General features: G+C 40.5%; 1 protein-coding gene across 1 annotated transcript in view; it reads left to right on the top strand.

Annotated features, from left to right (window-relative positions):
- Positions 1–1,315: 1,315 nt before the first annotated feature.
- The window catches only part of TM9SF3 (transmembrane 9 superfamily member 3), a 69,555-nt gene continuing 49,773 nt past the window's right edge, over positions 1,316–21,097 (top strand). Inside the window, exons 1-2 of the mRNA XM_027960457.3 lie at positions 1,316–1,576; positions 10,455–10,650. Coding sequence (XP_027816258.2) covers positions 1,481–1,576; positions 10,455–10,650 — 292 coding nt within the window. The 5' untranslated portion in view covers positions 1,316–1,480. The remainder of the gene's footprint in view (positions 1,577–10,454; positions 10,651–21,097) is intronic.

The following is a 21,097-nucleotide window of genomic DNA, read 5'->3' as shown; positions in this document are numbered from 1 at the left end:
GTGGCTAAGACTCCACACTCCCAATGCAGGGGGCCCAGGTTTGATCCCTGGTGGGGGAACTAAATCCCACGTGCCACAACTAAGTGTTCATATGCAGCAAATAAAAAACCCAAGTGCCGAAATGAAGACCGAATACAGCCAAATAATAAATAAATACAGATAAATATTAAAAACAAAAGACTGATTCTGAAGCCAGATGCTTGGATCAAGTCCTTCAGTAACCACTTAACCTTTCTGTGCTTCTGTTACCATTTCTGTAGAATGAACATACAGTGCCTGTTGCCTAAGGATTGAGTCAATACATGTGAAATGCTCTGAATAGTGCCTGGCAGATGAAAACATTAGCTGTGATTTCTTGATTTATGTAGACAATATACCAGGAGTATTTTAAGCAAGGCAGTGATATAGTCAGCTTTCTTCATAGAAGAATCACTCTGGTACCTGTTGGGGAGGATAAATAGGTAAGGAAACCGGTAATAAGAATTCTGTTAGGAGGTTGTTGCAATACATGGTGAGTGAGGTGTAGACGACTGGCTGTTACTAGGAGGGGAGAGAAAAATAAATTCTTTAGATAAGTACTTGTTGACTGCTGATGGCTGAGACAACTCGACTCCAGGGTCCAGATGTTTATATATTTGACAAATAACTTTTGAGTTTCCAGAATGGGCCTGACACTGTTCTAGTACATGTCAGTGAACAGGATCTCTGCTTAGGAAAGAAGCTTAGATTCTAAGAGGTGTTTCTATCTGTGGACAGGAGATTCAACAAATAAACCAACAAGAATTTTAAAAAGATTTAATAGTAGAGGTTCAATAAATATTCAGGGATTTTATGACACTCATCCAACCCGGCACCAGTATAGCAACCTCCCTTAATGACGATTATGGAGCTGGTGATTCATTCTCGGCGGGAGCCAAACTCCGGTGAGGGTTATTTGGTCTGATCCTCGCAACCGAGATGGGGCAGCTCATACTATTACCCCGCTTCACAGCCGAGGAAAATGAGGCCAGGTACAGTTAAGCGTTTTGACCCAGGTCGCACAGCTCGAACGGAGGCGGCTTCGGCCCTGCGCTGAGGGCCAGGCAGCCGCGAGGGGCGCGAGGCCGGGGCCAGTACGCGTGCCGCCGACCTTGGGAGCCGGCGGGCGGCCCGGCCGGACCCTCGGGCGGCCCTCAGCGGCCACGGCCTCGCGCCTCCCGGGCGGGGCGGCCGGCGGCGGTTGCGGCCCCGCGTCGCGAGGCACTTCCGGCGTGTGCCGGGGTGGCCGGATGACGTGGCTGAGTCAGAGGAAGAGGCAGGGAGGCGCGGGGGGCGGGGGAGGCTCCGGAGCGGGCGGTGACGGCGGCGGCGCGGAGGAGCCAGCGGCTGGGCCCGGGCCCCGTGCGTCTGTCCGCGCCCCGTGGATGCGAATCGGCCGCGGCGGAGGCGGCGGCGGAGGAGGAGTCGGTGGGCCGGCGCCGGGCCGGTGGGAGCGCGGAGGATGAGGCCGCTGCCGGGCGCTCCCGGCGTGGCGGCGGCCGCCGCGCTGTTGCTGCTGCTGCTGCCCCGGGCCCGGGCGGACGAGCACGAGCACACGGTGAGAAGAAGCGCTCCCTGCCGGCGCGGCCGCCTCCGCCCGTTCCCCGCGGCCCGCCGCCTCGGCAGGCCCGGCGCGGCCTGGACGGCCCGGCTGCCGGGCCGAGCCCCGCGGCCGCCTTCCGGTTGGGCCTGGCGGAGCAGGAACCCCGGGAGCGGGGCGGAGGCATTTCCGTGTGTTCCCGGGACAGGACTCCACTCTCGAGTGCCTGGGCCTCCTTTCCCCAACCCGGACCTAAATGGCGCCGAACCTCTGGGTCCAGGGGCCCCGGGAACCGAGAAAGAAGCGGAGTCTGAGGGTCGGGGCTCACTTGCCCGCGGCATTGGGGGCTGCAGGCAGCCAGTCTCAGGGCTGGTGTCCCCCAGGGAAGGGAGCTGCGGCCGTGCTACTGGGGGGGCTACGACACGGAGGAAGATGGATGCACCACCTATTACTCGTCATACACTAACCAGGAAATATCCACCACTTAATGGTGCTCACCGGCCTTTATTTCCCTCTCCTTCCCAAACCGGAATCTAACCCTGGCGTGGGGACAACCTTGATAAACTTGAGGTGAAGAGCACTTTACACGTGTACAGGCCCTCAGCCACCCGCATCCGCCTTAGAGGCCTTGTAACTTTCTCTTCACCTCTTCTGGCCCCGAGATGAGGCTCGCGTCCCAGTGGTCTCTAGGACAGCTTCTCATTGTGCGGGGTCTTAAGTTGCCAAGCCTCTTGTCTTGCTGGGAACAGTCCGTTTTGCATTTAGCCTAAAATTGATGGACTGTTTGTTTAATTGGCATTTTCCACATCAAAGCTTGGATGTTAACGACTCCTCTTGTGACTTTCACTTAGGAATGTAATTCAGTGACTTTCTGAATGGTAGGTGTGAGCAGAGCAGTAAAGTCATGTAAATTAGAGGGTGAGTGTGAGTAGTCTGTGTTTTTAGACCTTAACCCGTTAATGATACGACTTTGCATGAGAGGTTGTGCAGTACTAAATCTGAAAGTCTTCAGTCATTTCTGACAAGTGAGGAAAGAAGCGGCCAGAGAAGTCTGTAGGTTATCTGTGCTCTTCGTTTAGTTAACACAAGTTCTAAACTTTGAGGTGCAGCAACTTCTTATCTGTGTATTTTTTAAGTCCTGAGCCGGTGACGTTTTTGTACTGTATTTGTGACTTTTCGCCATAAGATAGTTTTATTCGCAGGTTAAATAGTTTAAAAACTTGTCTCAAAGAGTAAGAAGAGTTCATTTCCAATGGGCATTTTTTTGGCCAATAAGTACTAATATTTTTCCAGTTTTTTTTTGAGCACTTTGGAAAAGTTACCATGTAAAACTCGGAATTGTCTCTTTAGTTCCACCGTACAGGCAGAATACTGAAGTGCGTAGCCTTTCCCTTCTTCAGGGGATCTTCCCAACCCAGGGATCGAACCCAGGTCTCCTGCATTGCAGGTGGATTCTTTACCAGCTGAGCCATAAAGGAAGCCCAAGAATACTGGAGTGGGTAGCCTATCCCTTCTCCAGGGGATCTTCCCAACCCAGAAATGGAGCTGGGGTCTCCTGCATTGCAGGCAGATTCTTTACCAACTGAGCCATCAAGGAAACTCCTTTTTATATTGTGTTTTATATAAACTACTGTAATTGGGAAAAGAACATATTAATTAAAATGTTACAAGTTGGATGCGAATAAAAATATTAGATTAATTTACAGATTTAAAATGTAAATGCCAATTTAACTGAAATTTTATGGCAGGAACGTTTAATATTTTAAAGCCAGAAATTGAATATAAAATACTTGATAAAAGGTTTTTGAGAGACTATGTCATGTTTGAGAAAATTATCGGACAAAAAAATTTTGACTTTTATTTCAGTCATGTTTACATTGAACTGCTCTCGCTTGTTAATACCTATTTTAAAAATTTAGGTATTTAAAAATTATAGGAAAAATAGCATGAAGATATATGTAAAAAAATTTAAGTGTCATTATATATTTTTTGGCTATTAGCCAAGATATTTTACTTCTTAAAAGTTTCTTGAAAATATTTTTGAAAACTAGGCATTCACCTCAAACCGATAATAATACTGAAAAGGCTATGGTCAAGTGATTTTTTTTCCTACCAAGAAGGCAGAAGTAGCTAATGAAGACAGAATGATACTGAAGGGAGAGAAAAATTGTCAAGGGAAGGTTACTGAGTAAGTGTTTAATAAATACTTGTGAAATTGGATTGTTAACCAAAAAAGCACCTAAAAGTTAAAGTTTGCCCTTTAGATTAACTTTCTGTGAAGACAGTTTCCAGATAGAAATAATAGCCAAGCTTTTGTAGTAATATGTGGTAGGTACTGTCCTAAGTACTTAATATGTATTAACTTGTATTTTAAACACGGATTGATAATCTTGTGAAATAAATGGGATTATGTCCTCTGCATAGATGAGAAAATGGGACGGCAAAGTAGTTACTTGCTTGAGGCTGCACAGCTAGTACGGGTAGAGGTAGGATTTGAACTTAGGCAAACTGAATTAATAGTCTGCTACCCGCTCATAGGATATGCTCTACAGCCTTTTATCCTTAAAAAATAGGGCAGTAAAATACTTGATATCAAATTGAGTAATTTTCTGTATTGATAATACTTTTAAGTGCTTAAAGGAAATGTTTGGGTAAGCCTGGTTTCATAGGGAATTGTTACTGAGGTTGTTTTAGTGAGGTTGGTTTAGTGTTAAAGAAATGAGCGTGTGACCCATGCAGCCACTTGGTGTGTGCAAGACATAAAGACTGCTTAGCTGAATGCTGCGCTGTCACCATTCTAAATTCTTAATGCTTGTTTAGAAAGGAGCCTTGCATATTTATTTTGTGCTTGGCGCCACAAATTATGTAACTGATGCTAAGAAGGAGCAACTAACTACTTAATGCAGTTCCTCAAAGCTCTTGATTTCTCTTACTTTACCTACTGGATTAGGATTCAGCTGACCATTTGAGTTGCGCGGTATTTTTTTATGTGCTTATTTGTCCAATGCTCTTAATATTCTCAGAAGAATAATGGGAAGGAAACATACTGCTGGCTTCTAGAATATATACACATGCAGAATATATAAAATGAGTTCCTTTCAGTTTTTAAATTACAGAACATACTCTTAAGTAAAAATTAAAGAACACTTTCATGAAAGACAGGTTCTTGATACATGATTGAAGAGTCATAAAAAGAACACTTAAGAGTGAAAGCTGTATAGGGTATGGGTCATGCTTATTTGGATTTCTGAAAGTTGGAGCACTTGGGAACAACTAGAGTTAGATTATCATGTCTCCTAAGATTCCAGAGGACTTGTTAGAAAGATTGCAAATAGAGAATAGAATTTTAGAACTGGAAAGAGTTAGGACCGTTGAATTCAAGACTCATTTTCCTAATGACCTGAAGAGGCCCAGTGGCTGGCCCAGGGCCACAGGAAGAGTCTGAGCTACATGATTTCTAGTCCTTGTATTTTTCCACCTGTCTTGTACATATAATTTCCATAGTTAGTTCAGTCGCTCAGTTGTGTCCGACTCTGCGACCCCATGAATCGCAGGATACCAGGCCTCCCTGTCCATGGACCAACTCCCGGAGTTCACTCAGACTCACGTCCATTGAGTCAGTGATGCCATCCAGCCATTTCCATAGTAATACTATGTAAAAATATCAGCATCAAAAAATCAACAATCGATGGCACAGGAATCTTAAAAGCATTTTATCATTTACACTGAAGTCTTGACTTATTTTGGGCTGTGTTTCCTCAAGGTCACAAAATCAAAAAATTTTTTTCTGGGTCTGTTATATACCAGGCTCTGTGCTTGGCACAACAAGTGGTATTTAATCAGTGCTTGTTGAGTGACTTGAGTAATTGGGGAGCCGCCAGGGGTAAGAATATTTAAGGTTGCAGTTTGATAACCCTGTTGCTTAACGCAGACCATTGTTCATTTAAGATGTGTGGTCTTGGGGATGCCTATTGTGTTTTAGGGGTCCTACTAGGTTACAATTCCATTTCTTTGTGGCCAATTTTACCTCGTATAGGTAATGTTGGAAGGACCCGCTCTGTGCTTAGGATAGCCTATTCTCAACATCTGCCATAAGCACTATTACACTACTGGGTTAAAAAAAAGATGTTTTGTTTGCTTAGACAAATGGCAGCCTTTAGTCTTTATCTCTGTTGGGAGTATGGAACTCTTAAAACATATGTGAAGATTCATAAAGAGGATAAACTGTTTACTACAAGTGAATTTGTGAGTGTTTTAATATAGATCTAGTTTTAGGAAGTGCCAGAATTCATTGTCCTATTTTCAGCTGTACTCTATGGTAGACTAAAAGTTTATTTAGGAATAGAGTTATTTTGAGAGAGAGCAGTTATCTCAAGAGGTTATCCAAAAATACACTAATAATTTGTTTGTATTCGCATTCTGATGTATGTGTTTTAAATAACTAAAAGGCATTGAAACTGATTTTTGAAACATTTCAGAACTTGATTTTGCTTTCTCAGATATGTGTTTTAAAGTAAGCATATTAAAAAATAAATAAAAAAATAAGCATATATTTTTTCCCTCATCTCATAAAAGTAATGGCATTTGGGAACTTAGTCTGAGTCTTCAGTTCTTCGCCTGTCTACATAAATTCTGATTTATTCGGATTTTACATGAGATCGTCAGTAACATTATATCCTGAAGTGTTCTTCCTGAGAAAAGGTAATTCACCATGTCTATCAAGGAGGGAAACTTCTGTACCTGCACTTTCCCAGCACATAAACCGTATTTAAATGAGAGACCCAACATTGGTGACTTCTTGAGAACAAAGGTCATTACTTTTGCAATTAGAGCACAAGGAACTTCTTAGGAAGGTTTTTTTTTTTCCTGTTGGGCAAAATAAAGGCTCAAATGGAAAAGTTGTTCACTGTTTAGCATTTCCTTAGGTGCTTTGTACAACTGTACTTTTCCCAAATTCCTTTATTTAGTTTTTGCTCTTCAGTTAATGAAGCTGATTAGGGATTAGCAAAAGTGTAGTCCTAAATTTATAAATGTGATGCAAATTAGAATGATCTTGGACAAATTAGGTAACATCTCTTTTTAGTTTTTTCGAATCTGTAAAATGGGGAAAGCATAGGAGCTGTCTTATAAAGCTTTGAGAGATTAAATGTTTATATATATAAAGACCTTAGAACTGTGCCCAGCTCATGGTATGTCCTTAATAAGAAGCCTCATGGAAGGAACCACCCCCATGTCCAGGGATCCTCTGATCCACTGCTATGCTTTACTTTTTCTCTCCCCTTCTTCTGATTAGACCCTGCAGGTAAGTTATTAAATTCCATCTTGCTCTTTGGCAACTCAGTTTTTCCGAGGAAAGTATTTATAAAGAGCTTGCTAAGGCATGGGATGTTTTGAAAGCGAATTAGACTAGCCTTTTGGCTGCCCCACTGGTGTCTCAGACCGTAAAGAATCTGCCTGTGATGCCAGAGACCCAGCTTTGATCCGTGGATCGGGAATATCCCCTGCAGGAGGGAATGGCAACTCACTCCAGTATTCTTGGCCTGGAGAATTAAATGGACAGAGGAGCCTGGCGGGCTACCGTCCATGGGGTTGCAAAGAGTTGGATGTGATGGAGCGACTCACACTTGTGACCTCCACAGGTGGAGGGGAGAGCCTTACCAGTCCTGTCTACCCACCGAGTTGGGGAGCCCAGGGACTTTTCCAGCAGCTTAGCAGAAGGAAAGGTTTTTCTCCTTAAAACGTTTCTTCCTTTTGGTATTTTCTTATTTCATTCAAGACCTTTTAAGACACATTTTTCTCTCTTGAAAAAGAACTATCCCCTTGACCTTGTCTTGGAAATAGTTATTCTCAGTGATAATCAAAAACTATAATGAAAAGTAAACATTTTAAGTTCTTGAAATCTGTGGTCTGTATAAGGAGCAATGTAAAAAATTTTTAACCTTAATATGCATCCTAATCTGTGTATGTGTATATGTGTGTCCATGTCTATATATCATATATATATATATATGTATTTTTCCCTCCAATCACTGCTTCAGTCCTCTTCCCAGAAGGAACGCTAGGCTACAGAATTGTACACATTTTGTTATAATACAATTTGCATCGTGTCATCAGAACTCTACTACCTCATTAAGGTTTCATGAATATTTAAAATGAGTGACTTCAGAATGTGTAGTTAACACACACTATGACACTGTGACCTTTAAATTATTTTAGTCTTATATTTCAATGTGTATGAAATAAATGAATGCTCTATTTTAACAAGTGTTAGTGTTCAAGTTTTTGTCTATTTTTAGAGGAATATGAGTATTAGGATTTATGGAGAAGGTGTTCTGTTTATTTTTACAAGTTGTTAAGGTTTATAAAATTTCTGCAGACTCTGAGCAGGATTAATGACAAGAATAGTGCCTCTCTTTCAGGGTTATAATCCTGAATGGACACATGTGATTACCTCTCCTTACTTCTTTCAAAGGATACTGTTGCATTCAGTGCACATACTTGAAGCTTCTAAGTTGCTAATGACCTTTCATTTCAGCCTTTCTTCGGTGTTTTTTCATATTTATTCAATATTTTTTGTGTACCTGATACTGTGCCAAAAGGTTTCTACTCTGTGAACAGGTTTCAATTCCATTATAATACCAGCTCTGTTCAGTGGATAGTGATTGGTTTAGAGAACTGTTCTGAGACTTGTTATGCTGTATCTATATCTGCAGAAAGGAATACCTTGATTAACTAGTGCAGTGAGATCTTGAACATTGGACAGAAGGGTGATATCATATGGATATTTTTCAAGCCCCTAAAGTAACAAGAGTAGTTATGAATGGGGATCTATGGGTACATTAAGACCTTTGATTGGTTTCTTCATACATAAAGATTATGTACAGTTTTTCTGGATTCACTTGAAACAGCTTGTGATTTTCCATATTGTTATTCATCCCAATCCTTCTGTGCCAAAGCAAAAATAATCATTCTTTTACTGTTGTTACAATAACTGTTTTTACCTTAATTGTAACACTTCTTTCTTCACTGTTAATCATTTACTTTTCTGGCTCCACTTTGGACTGTGAACCAATCATAGGGCAAGATTTACCTTTATAGCCTTAACACCTAGTACTATGCTTGGCGCATGTATCATGCATTCAGAAAGTCAGGCAGCTTTTTATTTCCTTGATGAGGTGCCCCAATGATGTCTTAGGACAATGAGACATTATGTTTGAAGGTAATTAGATCTAAGTCCTACTTTGATGGTGGTATGAATCAAAAGAGGCAGATGCTTCATATAAGAATAGACAAGTCAATGGTTTTTGGAATGCGTAGGGTCTTGGGGATTGAGTCTCCATGTCTGAGAGGATAATACCATTAGAAAAAGTTTTGAGGGATTGCGTTTGGGTGGGATGAGTTTGTTTGGGAGATGTTGGACTTTGGTGGGAAATGTTTATTCATTTTTGATAGAAAAGTGAAGTGAAAGTTGCTCAGTTGTGTCCAACTCTGTGACCGCATGGACTGTAAGGTCCATGGAATTCTCCAGGCCAGAATACTGGAGTGGGTTGCCTTTCCCTTCTCCAGGGAATCTTCCCAACCCAGGGATCGAACCCAGGTCTTCTGTGTTGCGGGCAGATTCTTTATTAGCTGAGCCACAAGGGAAGCCCAAGAATATTGGAGCAGGTAGCCTATCCCTTCTCCAGGGGATCTTCCCGACCCAGGAATCGAACCGGGGTCTCCTGCATTGCAGGCGGATTCTTTACCAACTGAGCTATGAGGGAAGCCATCAGATGGAGGACTGGGAGTAATGTTTGGTATTTGGCCTGGTTGGACAGGTTTCTCTTTTATATGCTCCATAGCACCCTGCCTGATTATAATTGCTCATTCAGTGTTGATCTTTTTGTTTAGGCTCTAAGCTCTAGTAGGGCAGGAAATGTGTCTTGTTCAAAGCTGTCTCAGTTATGAATACAATTATTGGCACAAAGTAGGTACTCAGTAAATAATTGTTTGGTGATATAAGTTCTGCACTGTTAGTTAACAAGCTGCATCTTATGTTGTCTTTCATTTATATTGCTAATTAGGATTATTAGTTTTAAAATCACTCAGGTAACTACTCTTCATAGAATCATTGGAATTTTAAACTTGAGAAGATCTTAGAAATCTTTAGCAGTTTCCCCAGTCAGACCCTGGAAAGGTGAAGTCACTTACCCAAAGTCACTGGACCACAGCCCAAGTTAAGCTACATAAAGTATTCACTGATGGGTAAAGCCATAATTGTGTATTCAGAAACATTTGCACACAGTAGCTGTGTTTGAGGCTGATAAAGGGAAAGATAGAATGATGACTTGGGTCAGTTGTGGAGGTTTCATAGTATGGCTTTCTCTTCCTTTTTGGTCATTTCCTCCCTTTGACCAGTGATTGCGGGGGGAAAAAAGGTGAAATTTTATTTGTGCTTGCTGACAACATTAGATTTTTGGAGTTTCCAGTGATTAACAAAGGTCCTGGATAAACTACTGATTTTGTTTCCTCCTCCTTTGTCCACATTAGCATGGTGAATCATGTCGGTTCTAGGTTTATCATTATTTGATAGTGTAAATATTAAGTATAAACATATTCTTATAGGTTATTGGCATTTATTTAAACAGTATCTTCTATAAAACAAAGTCTGGAAAACATGAATCTGCCTGAGACCATAATCAGAATATATCATTTTAAAATTCACCAAATTTCATTTTTAATGTGTAGAAACTGATCATCATTTTGAAACAAGCTTCCAGCATTTTATTTTAAAGCTTCCAAAACTGAGATAGTACGTTTTTGTTTAGAATAAATAGCAAAATATTCCCTTAATTTGAATTCGATTTTTTTTTTTTTAACATATTCTTAACTTGCTTTTTTGGTTTGTTTGTTTCAGTATCAGGATAAAGAGGAAGTTGTCTTATGGATGAATACTGTTGGGCCCTACCATAATCGCCAAGAGACATATAAGTACTTTTCACTTCCATTCTGTGTGGGGTCAAAAAAAAGTATTAGTCATTACCATGAAACTCTGGGAGAAGCACTTCAAGGAGTTGAATTGGAATTTAGTGGTCTGGATATTAAATTCAAAGGTACGTAAACCTTAATAGTCCTCGTGATAAAAGTTAGATTGTAGACGAGGGTTTCTCAACTTTGGCACTATTGGCGTTGGGTCCAGATGATTCGTTGTGGGGGTGTGGGGGTGGGTTGTCTTGTACATGGTGGGACGCTGAGCAGAGTTCCTGGCCTCTACCCACTAGATGCCAGTAGCACTTCCCAGTTGTGATAATCAAAAACATTTTTAAACTTCGGTAATCACCCTTGTTTGAGATCCACTGCTCCAGACTCTAAAAGATGTTTTTATCTTTAAGTTATGTGTATTATATTTAGAAAAGTATATTAGTAACTAACAAAGATTTGTTTTGAATATTTATAAAATATTCATGGATCTTGTTAATAAAATTACATTTCCTTGGCATATTTATTTCTGAAAGGTGTTTTCTAGTAAATTCTTTAGTGATTGGACATAATGTGTTTGGAGAAAGCCTTCATAGATTCCTAATGGAGTCATTTCCAGAGGTACAGAGATGTAATGGGCTGTATGGATACTTAAAAATTATGTGTAAAGTCTCAAATTCAAATTTGTACTATTGGCTCAATGTATTTATCAGTGTTGTATTGCTTTATCCTCTCAATACCTGTTTAGTGTGGTTTAAAATTTTAAGTCAAGGACTTGTTAAAATTAGGGGGAAAAATCCCCTGTAGCTATTTATTATTTGTTTGATCAGTGCCCAAGAGTGTGTTTATACTTCTTATTTTTCTCTGTGAAGTTTGTCCCAACAGGTATTTCCTGCATGGACATTTTTACCTGGTGGACATTTTTACCTGGGACATTTTTATCTTTGATTAGGTGTCTTGATGTCTGAATAGAGCATGGATCTTGTAATCAGAAGCTTTGAATTTTAATCCTGTTTCTTTTACTGTATTGATTTTAGTAAAGTTGTTTACTCCAGTTTTAACTTTATTGTCTACATGTATGAAATGAATAGTAATGGCCCTCTGATATTTTTAGCCTTTTGGGAAGAGAGTGTGAAGTGAGATATTTTAAAGATAATATTTTGAATATAATGTTTAATTTTGATTTGTTAAATTCTGTTGTTTTTAGGATGTTTTTCCTTATTGTTGAAAATAGGTATACACATTTACGTTTTTTTTCTATAGTATTCCTTGGGGTTTAATTATAAAATTAAGTTATAAATTTAAACCACAATGGTATGGCCTCTAACTTTATGAATTATTATAAACATGCCCTGAGGCTTGTTTTAATTTAATGAGGTAATTTATTTAATCAGAAATAAGGAGGAAACTTAGAATATGTGGTCTTTGAGAGCCTCAATACTGCATTTATTCACATACTCTCTCCTCTCCCATATTTGATACTCATGTCTAATTTATTAAGAAGGAACCAGAGAAAGAATAGGCAAAACCCCTGAGTCCTTTGTTGCTACTGTGAACAGATTTCATCTCTTTTTGAAATCTTCACTTTTACTTACTAAAGAAGAGTTACTCTTTCAGCTGTCTTAATCTTATTTTACTAGTTTCTTGAGGCTGAGATGGAAAGATGACTTAGATAGAAGGGGATGGTTTTCCTGTAGAAGCGGAATTTATTTTCCTTTCAGACGAAACACTTTTTGATGAAAAGAATCAGAACTGGCTGATGTTACTCCCTAAGAGTCAGCAGTTCCTTGGAGTTCTGTTAACCCTGCACTGCAGCATGGATATGCCACTAAAGGAGCTGCCATGTTACATGGTCCAGACGCAATAGAAAATGCTAATTAGACTTCTCTTTCAGTTGTAGATCCTTGTTCTGCCTGTTCAGAGGTAAAGTTGATCATGCTTTGAAAAGTGTTTTGTGGGGTTTCTTGGTTGTTCTTGTATCATAGAATTTTAAAGGTGGAATGGACCTTACAGATTGTGATATCTGATTTCCTCTTAGGGAGGCCCAGAGATGAAACGATTTACCTAAGGCATACGGCAGCATGCTAATGCTTGTTGAAACTTGAGCCCTCTGTCCCTGTGTGAACTGTAGAAGTATTTATATTGTTAATCTTTCATCCCTTAAGTATTTGATTTTTAAAGGTTCTTCTGAAGGCATCCTCAAGTAAGACAACACAATTTTGGAAATACTGTGACACTAGGAAAAACTGTCTAGACACAGATACAGATACACACTTAGGTGTGCATTCACACAAATGTAAGTTGTTGTTTTTTTAAACTAGTAGATTCTGTCAGGCTAAATGGATTGGTGGTGTTTTGTAAAATGAAGGTCACTAAATAGATGATTTTAGGAAACTGATGGTGGTGCAGTGGTAAAGAACCTGCCTGCTAGTGTAGGGAGACAGAAGAGACTCGGGTTTGATCCCTGGGTCGGAAGATGCCCTGGAGTAGGAAATGGCAACTCTCTCCCGTCTTCTTGCCTGGACGGAGGAGCCTGGAAGGGTTGGAGGAGCCTGGAGTCCATGGGGTTGCCAAGAGTCAGACATGACTAAGCATTCATAGAGGAGAAGATGGTAGTTTTGAGTCTAATGTAGGATACCCCTCTTTCAAGATTTTATGTAAAACTTAGTTTTTTCTTTCCTTAATAGTTTTTATGCTACCACTTAACAAAATGCTGCATTGAGAACATTTAGAGAAAGTTAGAAAGAAAAGGGCATACTCAAATTGGGTATCTTTGAGTGAGACTTGAAATCATCACCCCATAATTTTCAAGGGTACCTCTCTCTTAGAGTCTTGCTTTTATGGAGTGGAAAGAACATGTTTTTTAGAGTCAGAGAGACTTGATGCATCTCAGCTCTGCCTCTGCCTATCTGTATGGTTCTGGACAAATTATTCAGCCTCTTTAATCTTACTTTCCTCATCTTTGAAATGAGGGAAATATTCACTTGATAGAATCATCAGATTTAAATGAGATAATGCATATACATCATTTATCAAAGTTCCTGAAAGTTTACATTCAGGAAAAGGTCATTGTTTTGAATACTAATAGCACATAGTGTGTGTCTGTACTTCAAACTTGATTTTGTATTAGCAATTACAAAATGTTAATTGACTAAATTATAAAATTCAATTATAAAACAATAATTGAATTTATTGACTATAGCATAGGATTTGACTTATCCTCAAGCTGCAGGGTGGTTTAGTTACTTCCCCAGGGGCAAGGACAATTGAATTCTTGTTCACTGTTGCATCCTTAGCTGTTAAGTTATTGGAGAAGGAAATGGCAACCCACTCCAGGACTCTTGCCTGGAAAATGCTATGGACGGAGGAGCCTGGTGCAGGCTACTGTCCATGGGTTCGCAGAGTCGGACACGACTGAGCGAGTGAGCTCTAATAAATTGTCTGGCACCTGGTTTGTGCCTACCTGTTCTTTATGATAACTGGTTCATTATGACCGTTAGGTGTGGAATAGTTACTTTTGTTTGTTTGTTTAAAGTTTTTATTTTCTATTGGGGTATAACCAGTTAACAATGTTGTGGTGGTTTCAGGTGAACAGCCAAGGGACTCAGCCACACATATACATGTATCCATTCTCTCCCAAACTCCCCTCCCATCGAGGCTGGCACGTAACATTGAGCAAGAGTTCCATGTGCTATATAATGGGTCTTTATTAGTCATCCATTTTAAATATAGCTGTGTGTACATGACCTTCCCAAAGTCCTTAACTGTCTCTCCCCGCTGGCAACTGTAAGTTTGTTTTTGAGCCTGTGAGTCTCTGTCTGTTTAGTAGGTAAGTTCATTTGTGACATTTCTGTTTAGATTCCACATACGAGGGATGTCATTTGATATTTCTTTGTCTGTCTGGCTTACTTCACTCAGTAAGATACAAGATGGACTCTCTAGGTCCATCCACGTTGCTGCAAATGGCGTTATTCCATTCTTCTTAAAGGCTGAGTGATATCCCATTGTAGATATGTCCCACATCTTCTTGGTCCATTCCCCGGTCAGTGGACATTCAGGTCGCTTCCATGGCTTGGCTGTTGTAAGCAGTGCTGTGATGAACACTGGGGTGCATGTATCCTTTCGGAACATGTTTTTCTATGGTTATATGCCCAGGAGTGGGATTGCAGGGTCATGTGGTAGCTCTATTTTTAGATTTTTAAGGAACCTTCATACTACTCTCCATAGTAGCTCTACTAACTTACATCCCCACCAACAGTGCAGGAAAATTCCCTTCTCTCCACGTCGTCTCCAGCATTTGTTGTTTGTGGATTTTTTGGTGATAGCCATTCTGAGTGGTGTGAGCTGATATCTCATTGTAGTTTTGATTTGCATTTCTCTAATAACTAGCAGTGCTGAACTAGAATAATAATTCTTAAGCAGGGGAGGTAACCAACCACTCCATTCCCTCTCTTACAAGAATCCTTGTGGTATAATGAACAATTAATATAAATCTAATTGTTGAAAAGTTGATGGTTCCTTCCTCCTGTTTATTGATCTTCCCTTGAATTTTCTCTTCTTTAATATTCCAAGTTAACAGAGGGGTTAACTTATCTTACTGGTATTTCTTCTACTTCTCTAGAGTGAAATGGTGAGTACTGCAGATATGGAGATATACCAGGGACTCTTTAAGACTCTTGTGTATTTCTAATTCAGTGATTCTCAATCTTGTCTGTTTTCATCCTTGAAATAAGCTTATAGAGGTGTATTATACCTATTTTTCAGACGAGGAAGTTGGGTCCCAGAGATGAAGTAAACTTGTTTAAGGATTCACAGGTGAAGAGTAGGAAAGTGAGAATGAGAACTAAGCAGCCCAGCGTTAGAGTTGAGCTCTGTTCAGCCCTGTCTGTCTGTCCTCTGCCTTTCCACGTCGGTGGTGCCCCCAAGTCCTGAGAGTGCCTCCTGTGTCCTATGGCAGCAGGTCTATCGTCCCTTCGGTTACAGTTTCCTCGGCCTTATTAGTCATTGCCATCTTCCATTTGTTTTCCATTTCCTCAGCATTTATTGAAATCTTTTCTCACTGTCTTCCTTTCTGTCCTTGTGCACCTACATTCTTTTTATTCCTTTATTGACATTTTAATGGAGTTTCCGAAGGTAAAAGACACTTGTGGTTAATCTGCCTTGTTTAATTGGAAGTCTGGGAACTCGATGCAATATTTTGTCCTATTGGTTTCAACTGAAGTGTTTTAGCTCAACCAGGCAATTTGAATCTTATATTGAATCTTGACTAGATATTTTGAATTCATGGTATTAGCAATTTTTTAAACTTTACACTAACTGAAAATTTGATAAGCGCTATCTTTCTATGAGTTCTTATTCAAACCATTACTAACATTGTTTTCTTCAGATTGAAATCTGTCTTTTTTGTTTTCAAAACAATGTGTGTGTATGTGTATATATATATATTAAATTTTAACAGTGATATAGGATCAACGTACAAAATTTAGCAACTACAGAGAAGTGTAAAGGGTATAAAAATCACCTGGATATGAATACTAGCAATAGTTTCTTTTTTCCTCAGCATCTTTACAATCATTTGCATTATTTAAGATTTTGAATATTGGGTTCATGTTCTAGCATGATTTTTAAAATGTATTTAATGAGCACTTACATAATGTTTATTATGTGCCAGATACTGTTCTGAGCACGTGGTCATTTAATGTTAGGTGTTAATTCGTTTTTAATCTTCTTCTTTTCTTAACATCTTCTGAGCTTGTTAACCTTAGATTGTTAATTACTGTTTAAAATGTGTTTATTTAGTTTTCTGTAAGTGGATATTATAATTTCCCCCCATTTCCCAGTGGCAGTTTCCTCATTATTTTCTTTCCTTCCTTCCCCCCACTTTTTTTTCTGTTAGAAATAATGATACATTTGTCTATACTAGCACATAGGTACTTTATTTCATCTCTGTCTCTTTCATTAGGTTAAATTCTTAGAAGTAGAATTACTGAATCCAGAGGTATACATGGCAGTTGTTTTTACATGTTGCCAGATAGCCACCTAGAAAAAAATTATACAGTTTATCCTGCCAGTCAGTTGGGTCAGTTAATATTGTTTATGTATATGGTTATTAATTAACAGTGAAAATGCCAGTTTTTCAGTCCTTTTTTAAAAGGTTCATTCATCAGTTTCGGAGTGCTTAGTGTATTCCAGAGCCCTATGGTAGGCTCTGGGTATACAAAGTTGAGTAACAAGCTCTGGCTTCAGGGGTCCATAGACCCTCTGGAATTGTACTCTTAATTTTGAGTGAATATGCATTTTCCGGGGATAAGGTAGATATCACTTTCATTGGATTTTCAGAGAGGTACTTATAGTCACTATCTGTGACTATATGGGCACTTGTCCTTAAAACAGCTCTGGGACAGAGAGAGCATAGATGTTATCTCTATTACAGTTGAGAGACCTGAGGGTCACAGAGGTTAAGTGAATTGCTTTTATTCACAAAGGTAGTAAGTAATGATACCCAGACTAAAATCCAGGTTTCTGCCCATTTCTCTATCGTTTGTCTAGAGTGACTTCATGAGAAATTTTGCTGAGCGCTACTGAATTTGAGATAGAATATTTTTGATTTTCCAATTTAGTAATGCTGTCAAAAGAAAAAGTAAACAAAGGAAGGCGTGGTATGTTCTAAGAGAGCTCATGAATGATTATCACACTCTTTTCCCAGTGCTTCCACTGTCTGTTCGGTTATTAGTCTGGAGTGTTGTTGAGAATTGATTTGCTGAGAAGTGATTGAGAATGACAGATTTCCTGGCATGTAGTTTCCAGAATCTACCCTTGCTTTCTGTTTGGAAGATCAGTGTTACATTTGCTACTTTATAACTTTGGTTTTCTTCTTTTTCCCCCATAAAAAAAATTTGCATTGGTAAGATCCTGAATCCTCTTCAGGATTCATAGGTGTGTATCCCATGTGAAAAGAGTATGTTGTTGTTGTTGTTTAGTTGCTAAGTGTGTGCAACTCTTCTGCGACCCCATGGACTGTAGGCCACCAGGCTCTCTGTCCATGGAATTTCTCAGGCAAGCATACTAGAGCAGGTGAGAAAGGTATATCCTATTGTAATTTTAAAGTTGTGATTTGTGGTGATGGATTTCTCAGATTGTGTTCAGTCATGTAGAGTGCTGAGTGGTGATCTAGTACATTCAGAGACGTTACATTCCTTGTCTTCAAAGTGGCTTCCTCCAGAGGGAAGTGCTTGTTTCCATTGAGCGACCAAGCTCTTCAGTTATTGGTGATGTTTGTATTTGCTTACATGCCTGCAAGAGGAATTTCATTTGAATATGACGAACCTAGGTCCTTATTATAGCCTGCCATAATGATGTTTTCTCTTTTCTCAGTATTTGTTTTCTAGACTTTACATCACTGAAAGATACTCTTCAAGACTTCTTTATCAATCCTTCTGAGATACTCAGCTGAAAAATTTCATTTGTTTGTATTGGTATTCTTTCCTTACACCCACACACATCCACACCCCCTCCCCCGCCCCCATTCACAGGCAGATGCAGGTATGTGTGCATACTTAGTAATTTCCTTTGTCAAATAAATGGAAAATCATGCTCTTAAAATTTGTTAAAATGTTTTGTTTATTTGTTCAGTGCTTGCTCTGTGCAGGATACTGAAACAGGCAGAGCTGGAGCTGAAAAAGGTTATGATCAGTTACAGACATTGCTCTCAAGACCTGATGGTCTTTTTGAGGAGCTGAGGTACTGGTGTGAGATTCTAGGTGGTGCAGGCCTAGGTGCTGTAGGAGGTATGGAAAGAAAGCCATGGGGCTTCAGCGAAGGGGCAGGCTATGTGGTTTGAGCAGTGAAAGGGTTGGGGAATCAGATTACTCTGCGGGGGACAGGGTTAAGGAATGGGAAAGATTTTAGGATAGACACACGAGGTGGGGTTTACTGTACAAACCAAAGTCCAGAGACCCCGGGAGCACAAGGTGTGTGGGAACTGCAGGTGGTTGACTTTGGCTAGAGTATAGGGAGAGAGGAGGGTAGATGGTTGGGAAAGAGTGGGTTAAGCTAAAGTTCAGACTGTGAGGAATCTTTTCAAAGCTTTGTATGGGTAAATGTCATATTGTATACCTCATAACTTCATTGGAGAAACTACTGCATTGTTAATGACAGCTATCAGTGAATGTCTGATTTAACACACGGAATTTGATGGCCTTGCAGAGGTAGCTGTGAGTTCCCCCACGGCCATTGGGGCCATTTGTTGCTGCTCAACCTGGACCTTCCTGTGGTTCTTGCTCTCCCCTCTGTAGCTCCAGTTGCCTGCTGCCCTTGGTGCATTAACACAATCTGGAAATCCCATTTGGAGCCCTCTTGCTGGTAGTCCTCTTAGCTCCTTTTGTAGTAATCTCTCTCTTAATTCTCCCTTCCTTTTCCTCTGTTCAGTCTCAGTTTCTGCCATTATGAAAACTCTAAACTTTTTGCTGCCTTGAAAGGGCCTGGGTGGAAAGAAAACATGTATAGGGGCCATAGTTGTTGGATTGTTGTTCTTGTTCAGTCGCCCAGGCATGTCTGACTCTTTACGATCCCATGAACTGGAGCACGCCAGGCCTTCCTGTCCCCCACCATCCCCCAGAGTTTGCCCAAGGTCATGTCTGTTGCTTCAGTGATGAGGTCCAGTCATCTCATCTTCTGACGGCCTCTTCTCCTTTTGCCCTCAATCTTTCCCAGCATCAGGGCCTTTTCCAGTGAGTCAGCTGTTCACTTCAGGTAACCAAAATACTGGAGCTTCAGTTTCAGCATCAGTCCTTCCAGTGAGTATTCAGGGTTGATTTCCCTTAAGATTGACTGGTTGGATCTCCTTGCTGTCCAAGGGACTCTCAGGAGTCTTCTTCAGCACCACAGTTCAGAAGCATCAATTCTTCGGTGCTCCACCTTCTTTATGGTCCAGCTCTCACAACCCTACATGACCACTGGGAAGACCATAGCCTTGACTATACAGACCTTTGCTGGCAGAGTAATGTCTTAGCTTTTTAACACACTGTCTAGGTTTATCATAGCTTTCCTGCCAAGAAGCAAGTATCCTCTGATTTCATGGCTGCTGTCACCATCCGCAGTGACTTTAGAGCCTAAGAAGAGGAAATCTCACTGCTTCCACCTTTTCCCCTTCTATTTGCCATGAAATAATGGGGCTGGATGCCATGATCTTAGTTTTTTCAGTATTCAGTCTTAAGCCAGTTCTTTCACTCTCCTCCTTCACCCTCATCAAGAGGCTCTTTAGTTCCTCTTCGCTGTCTGCCATTAGAGTGGTATCATCCGCATATCTGAAGTTATTGAGGGTTGTTCTCCCACCTCTCTTGATTCCAGCCTGTAACTCATCCAGCCTGGCATTTCTCATGATGTGCTCAGCATATAGATTAAACAAACAGGGAGATAGCAGACAGCCCTGTCTACTCCTTTCTCAATCCTGAACCAGTCAGTTGTTCCATACTGGGGTCTAACTGTTCCTTCTTGACCCACATACAGGTTTCTCAGGAAACAGGTAAGAAGATCTAGTATTCCCATCTCTTTAAGAGCTTTCCACAGTTTATTGTGATCCACACAGTCAAAGGCTTTGGTATAGTCGATAAAACAGAGGTAGTTGCTTTTCTGGAATTACCCAGCTTTCTCTATAATCCAGCAAATGTTGGCAGTTTGATCTCCGGTTCCTCTTCCTTTTCTAAACCCAGCTTGGACATCTGGAAGTTCTTGGTTTGCATAACGCTTTAGCGTAGCATGCAAGATTTTAAGCGTGACCTTACTAGCATGAGGGGCTTCCCTGGTGGCTCAGACAGTAAAGAATCTGCCTATGATGTGGAAGACCCAGGTTCAGTCTCTGGGTTGGGAAGATCCCCTGGAGAAGGGAATGGCAACCCACTCCGGTGTTCTTACCTGGAGAATTCCATTGATAGAGGAGCCTGGTGGGCCAGAGTCCATGGGGTCCCAAAGACTTGGACACGACTGAGCAACTCCCTTTCCTGGCGTGGGAGATGAGTGCAACTGTCTGATGGTTAGCACATTCTTTAGTACTACTCTTCTTGGGAATTGGGATGAGGAATGACCCTTTCCAGTCCCATGGCCACTGCTGGGTCTTCCAGATTTGCTGGCATATTGAATGCAGCACCTTGATGGCGTCATCCTTTAGGGTTTTGAATAGTTCTACTGAAATTTGTCGCGTCCACTAGCTTTATTACCTAATTATTATTTATATTTATTATTCTTACCTAAGGTTTATTCCTAAGGCCCACTTGACTTTGCTCTCCAGGATTTCTGGCTCTGGATGGCTGACCACACAACTGTAGTAATCCAGTTCATTTGGATCCTTCTTGTACAGTTCTGTGCATTATTTCCATCTTTCTTGATCTCTTCAGCGTCTACTAGGTCTCTACCATTCCTGCCGTTTATCGTACCCTTCTTTGGACAAAATATTTCCTTGATATCTGCAGTTTTCTGAAGAGATCTCTAGTCTTTCCCCTTCTGTTATTTTCTTCTAGTTTTATACACTGTTCATGGAAGAAGGCCTCTTTGTGCTCCATGCAGTTCTTTGGAAATCTGCGTTTA

The sequence above is a fragment of the Ovis aries genome, chromosome 22, assembly GCF_016772045.2.
Source record: "Ovis aries strain OAR_USU_Benz2616 breed Rambouillet chromosome 22, ARS-UI_Ramb_v3.0, whole genome shotgun sequence".
NCBI classification, from domain to species: Eukaryota; Metazoa; Chordata; class Mammalia; order Artiodactyla; family Bovidae; genus Ovis; species Ovis aries.
This window is presented reverse-complemented; position numbering and strand designations above follow the sequence as displayed.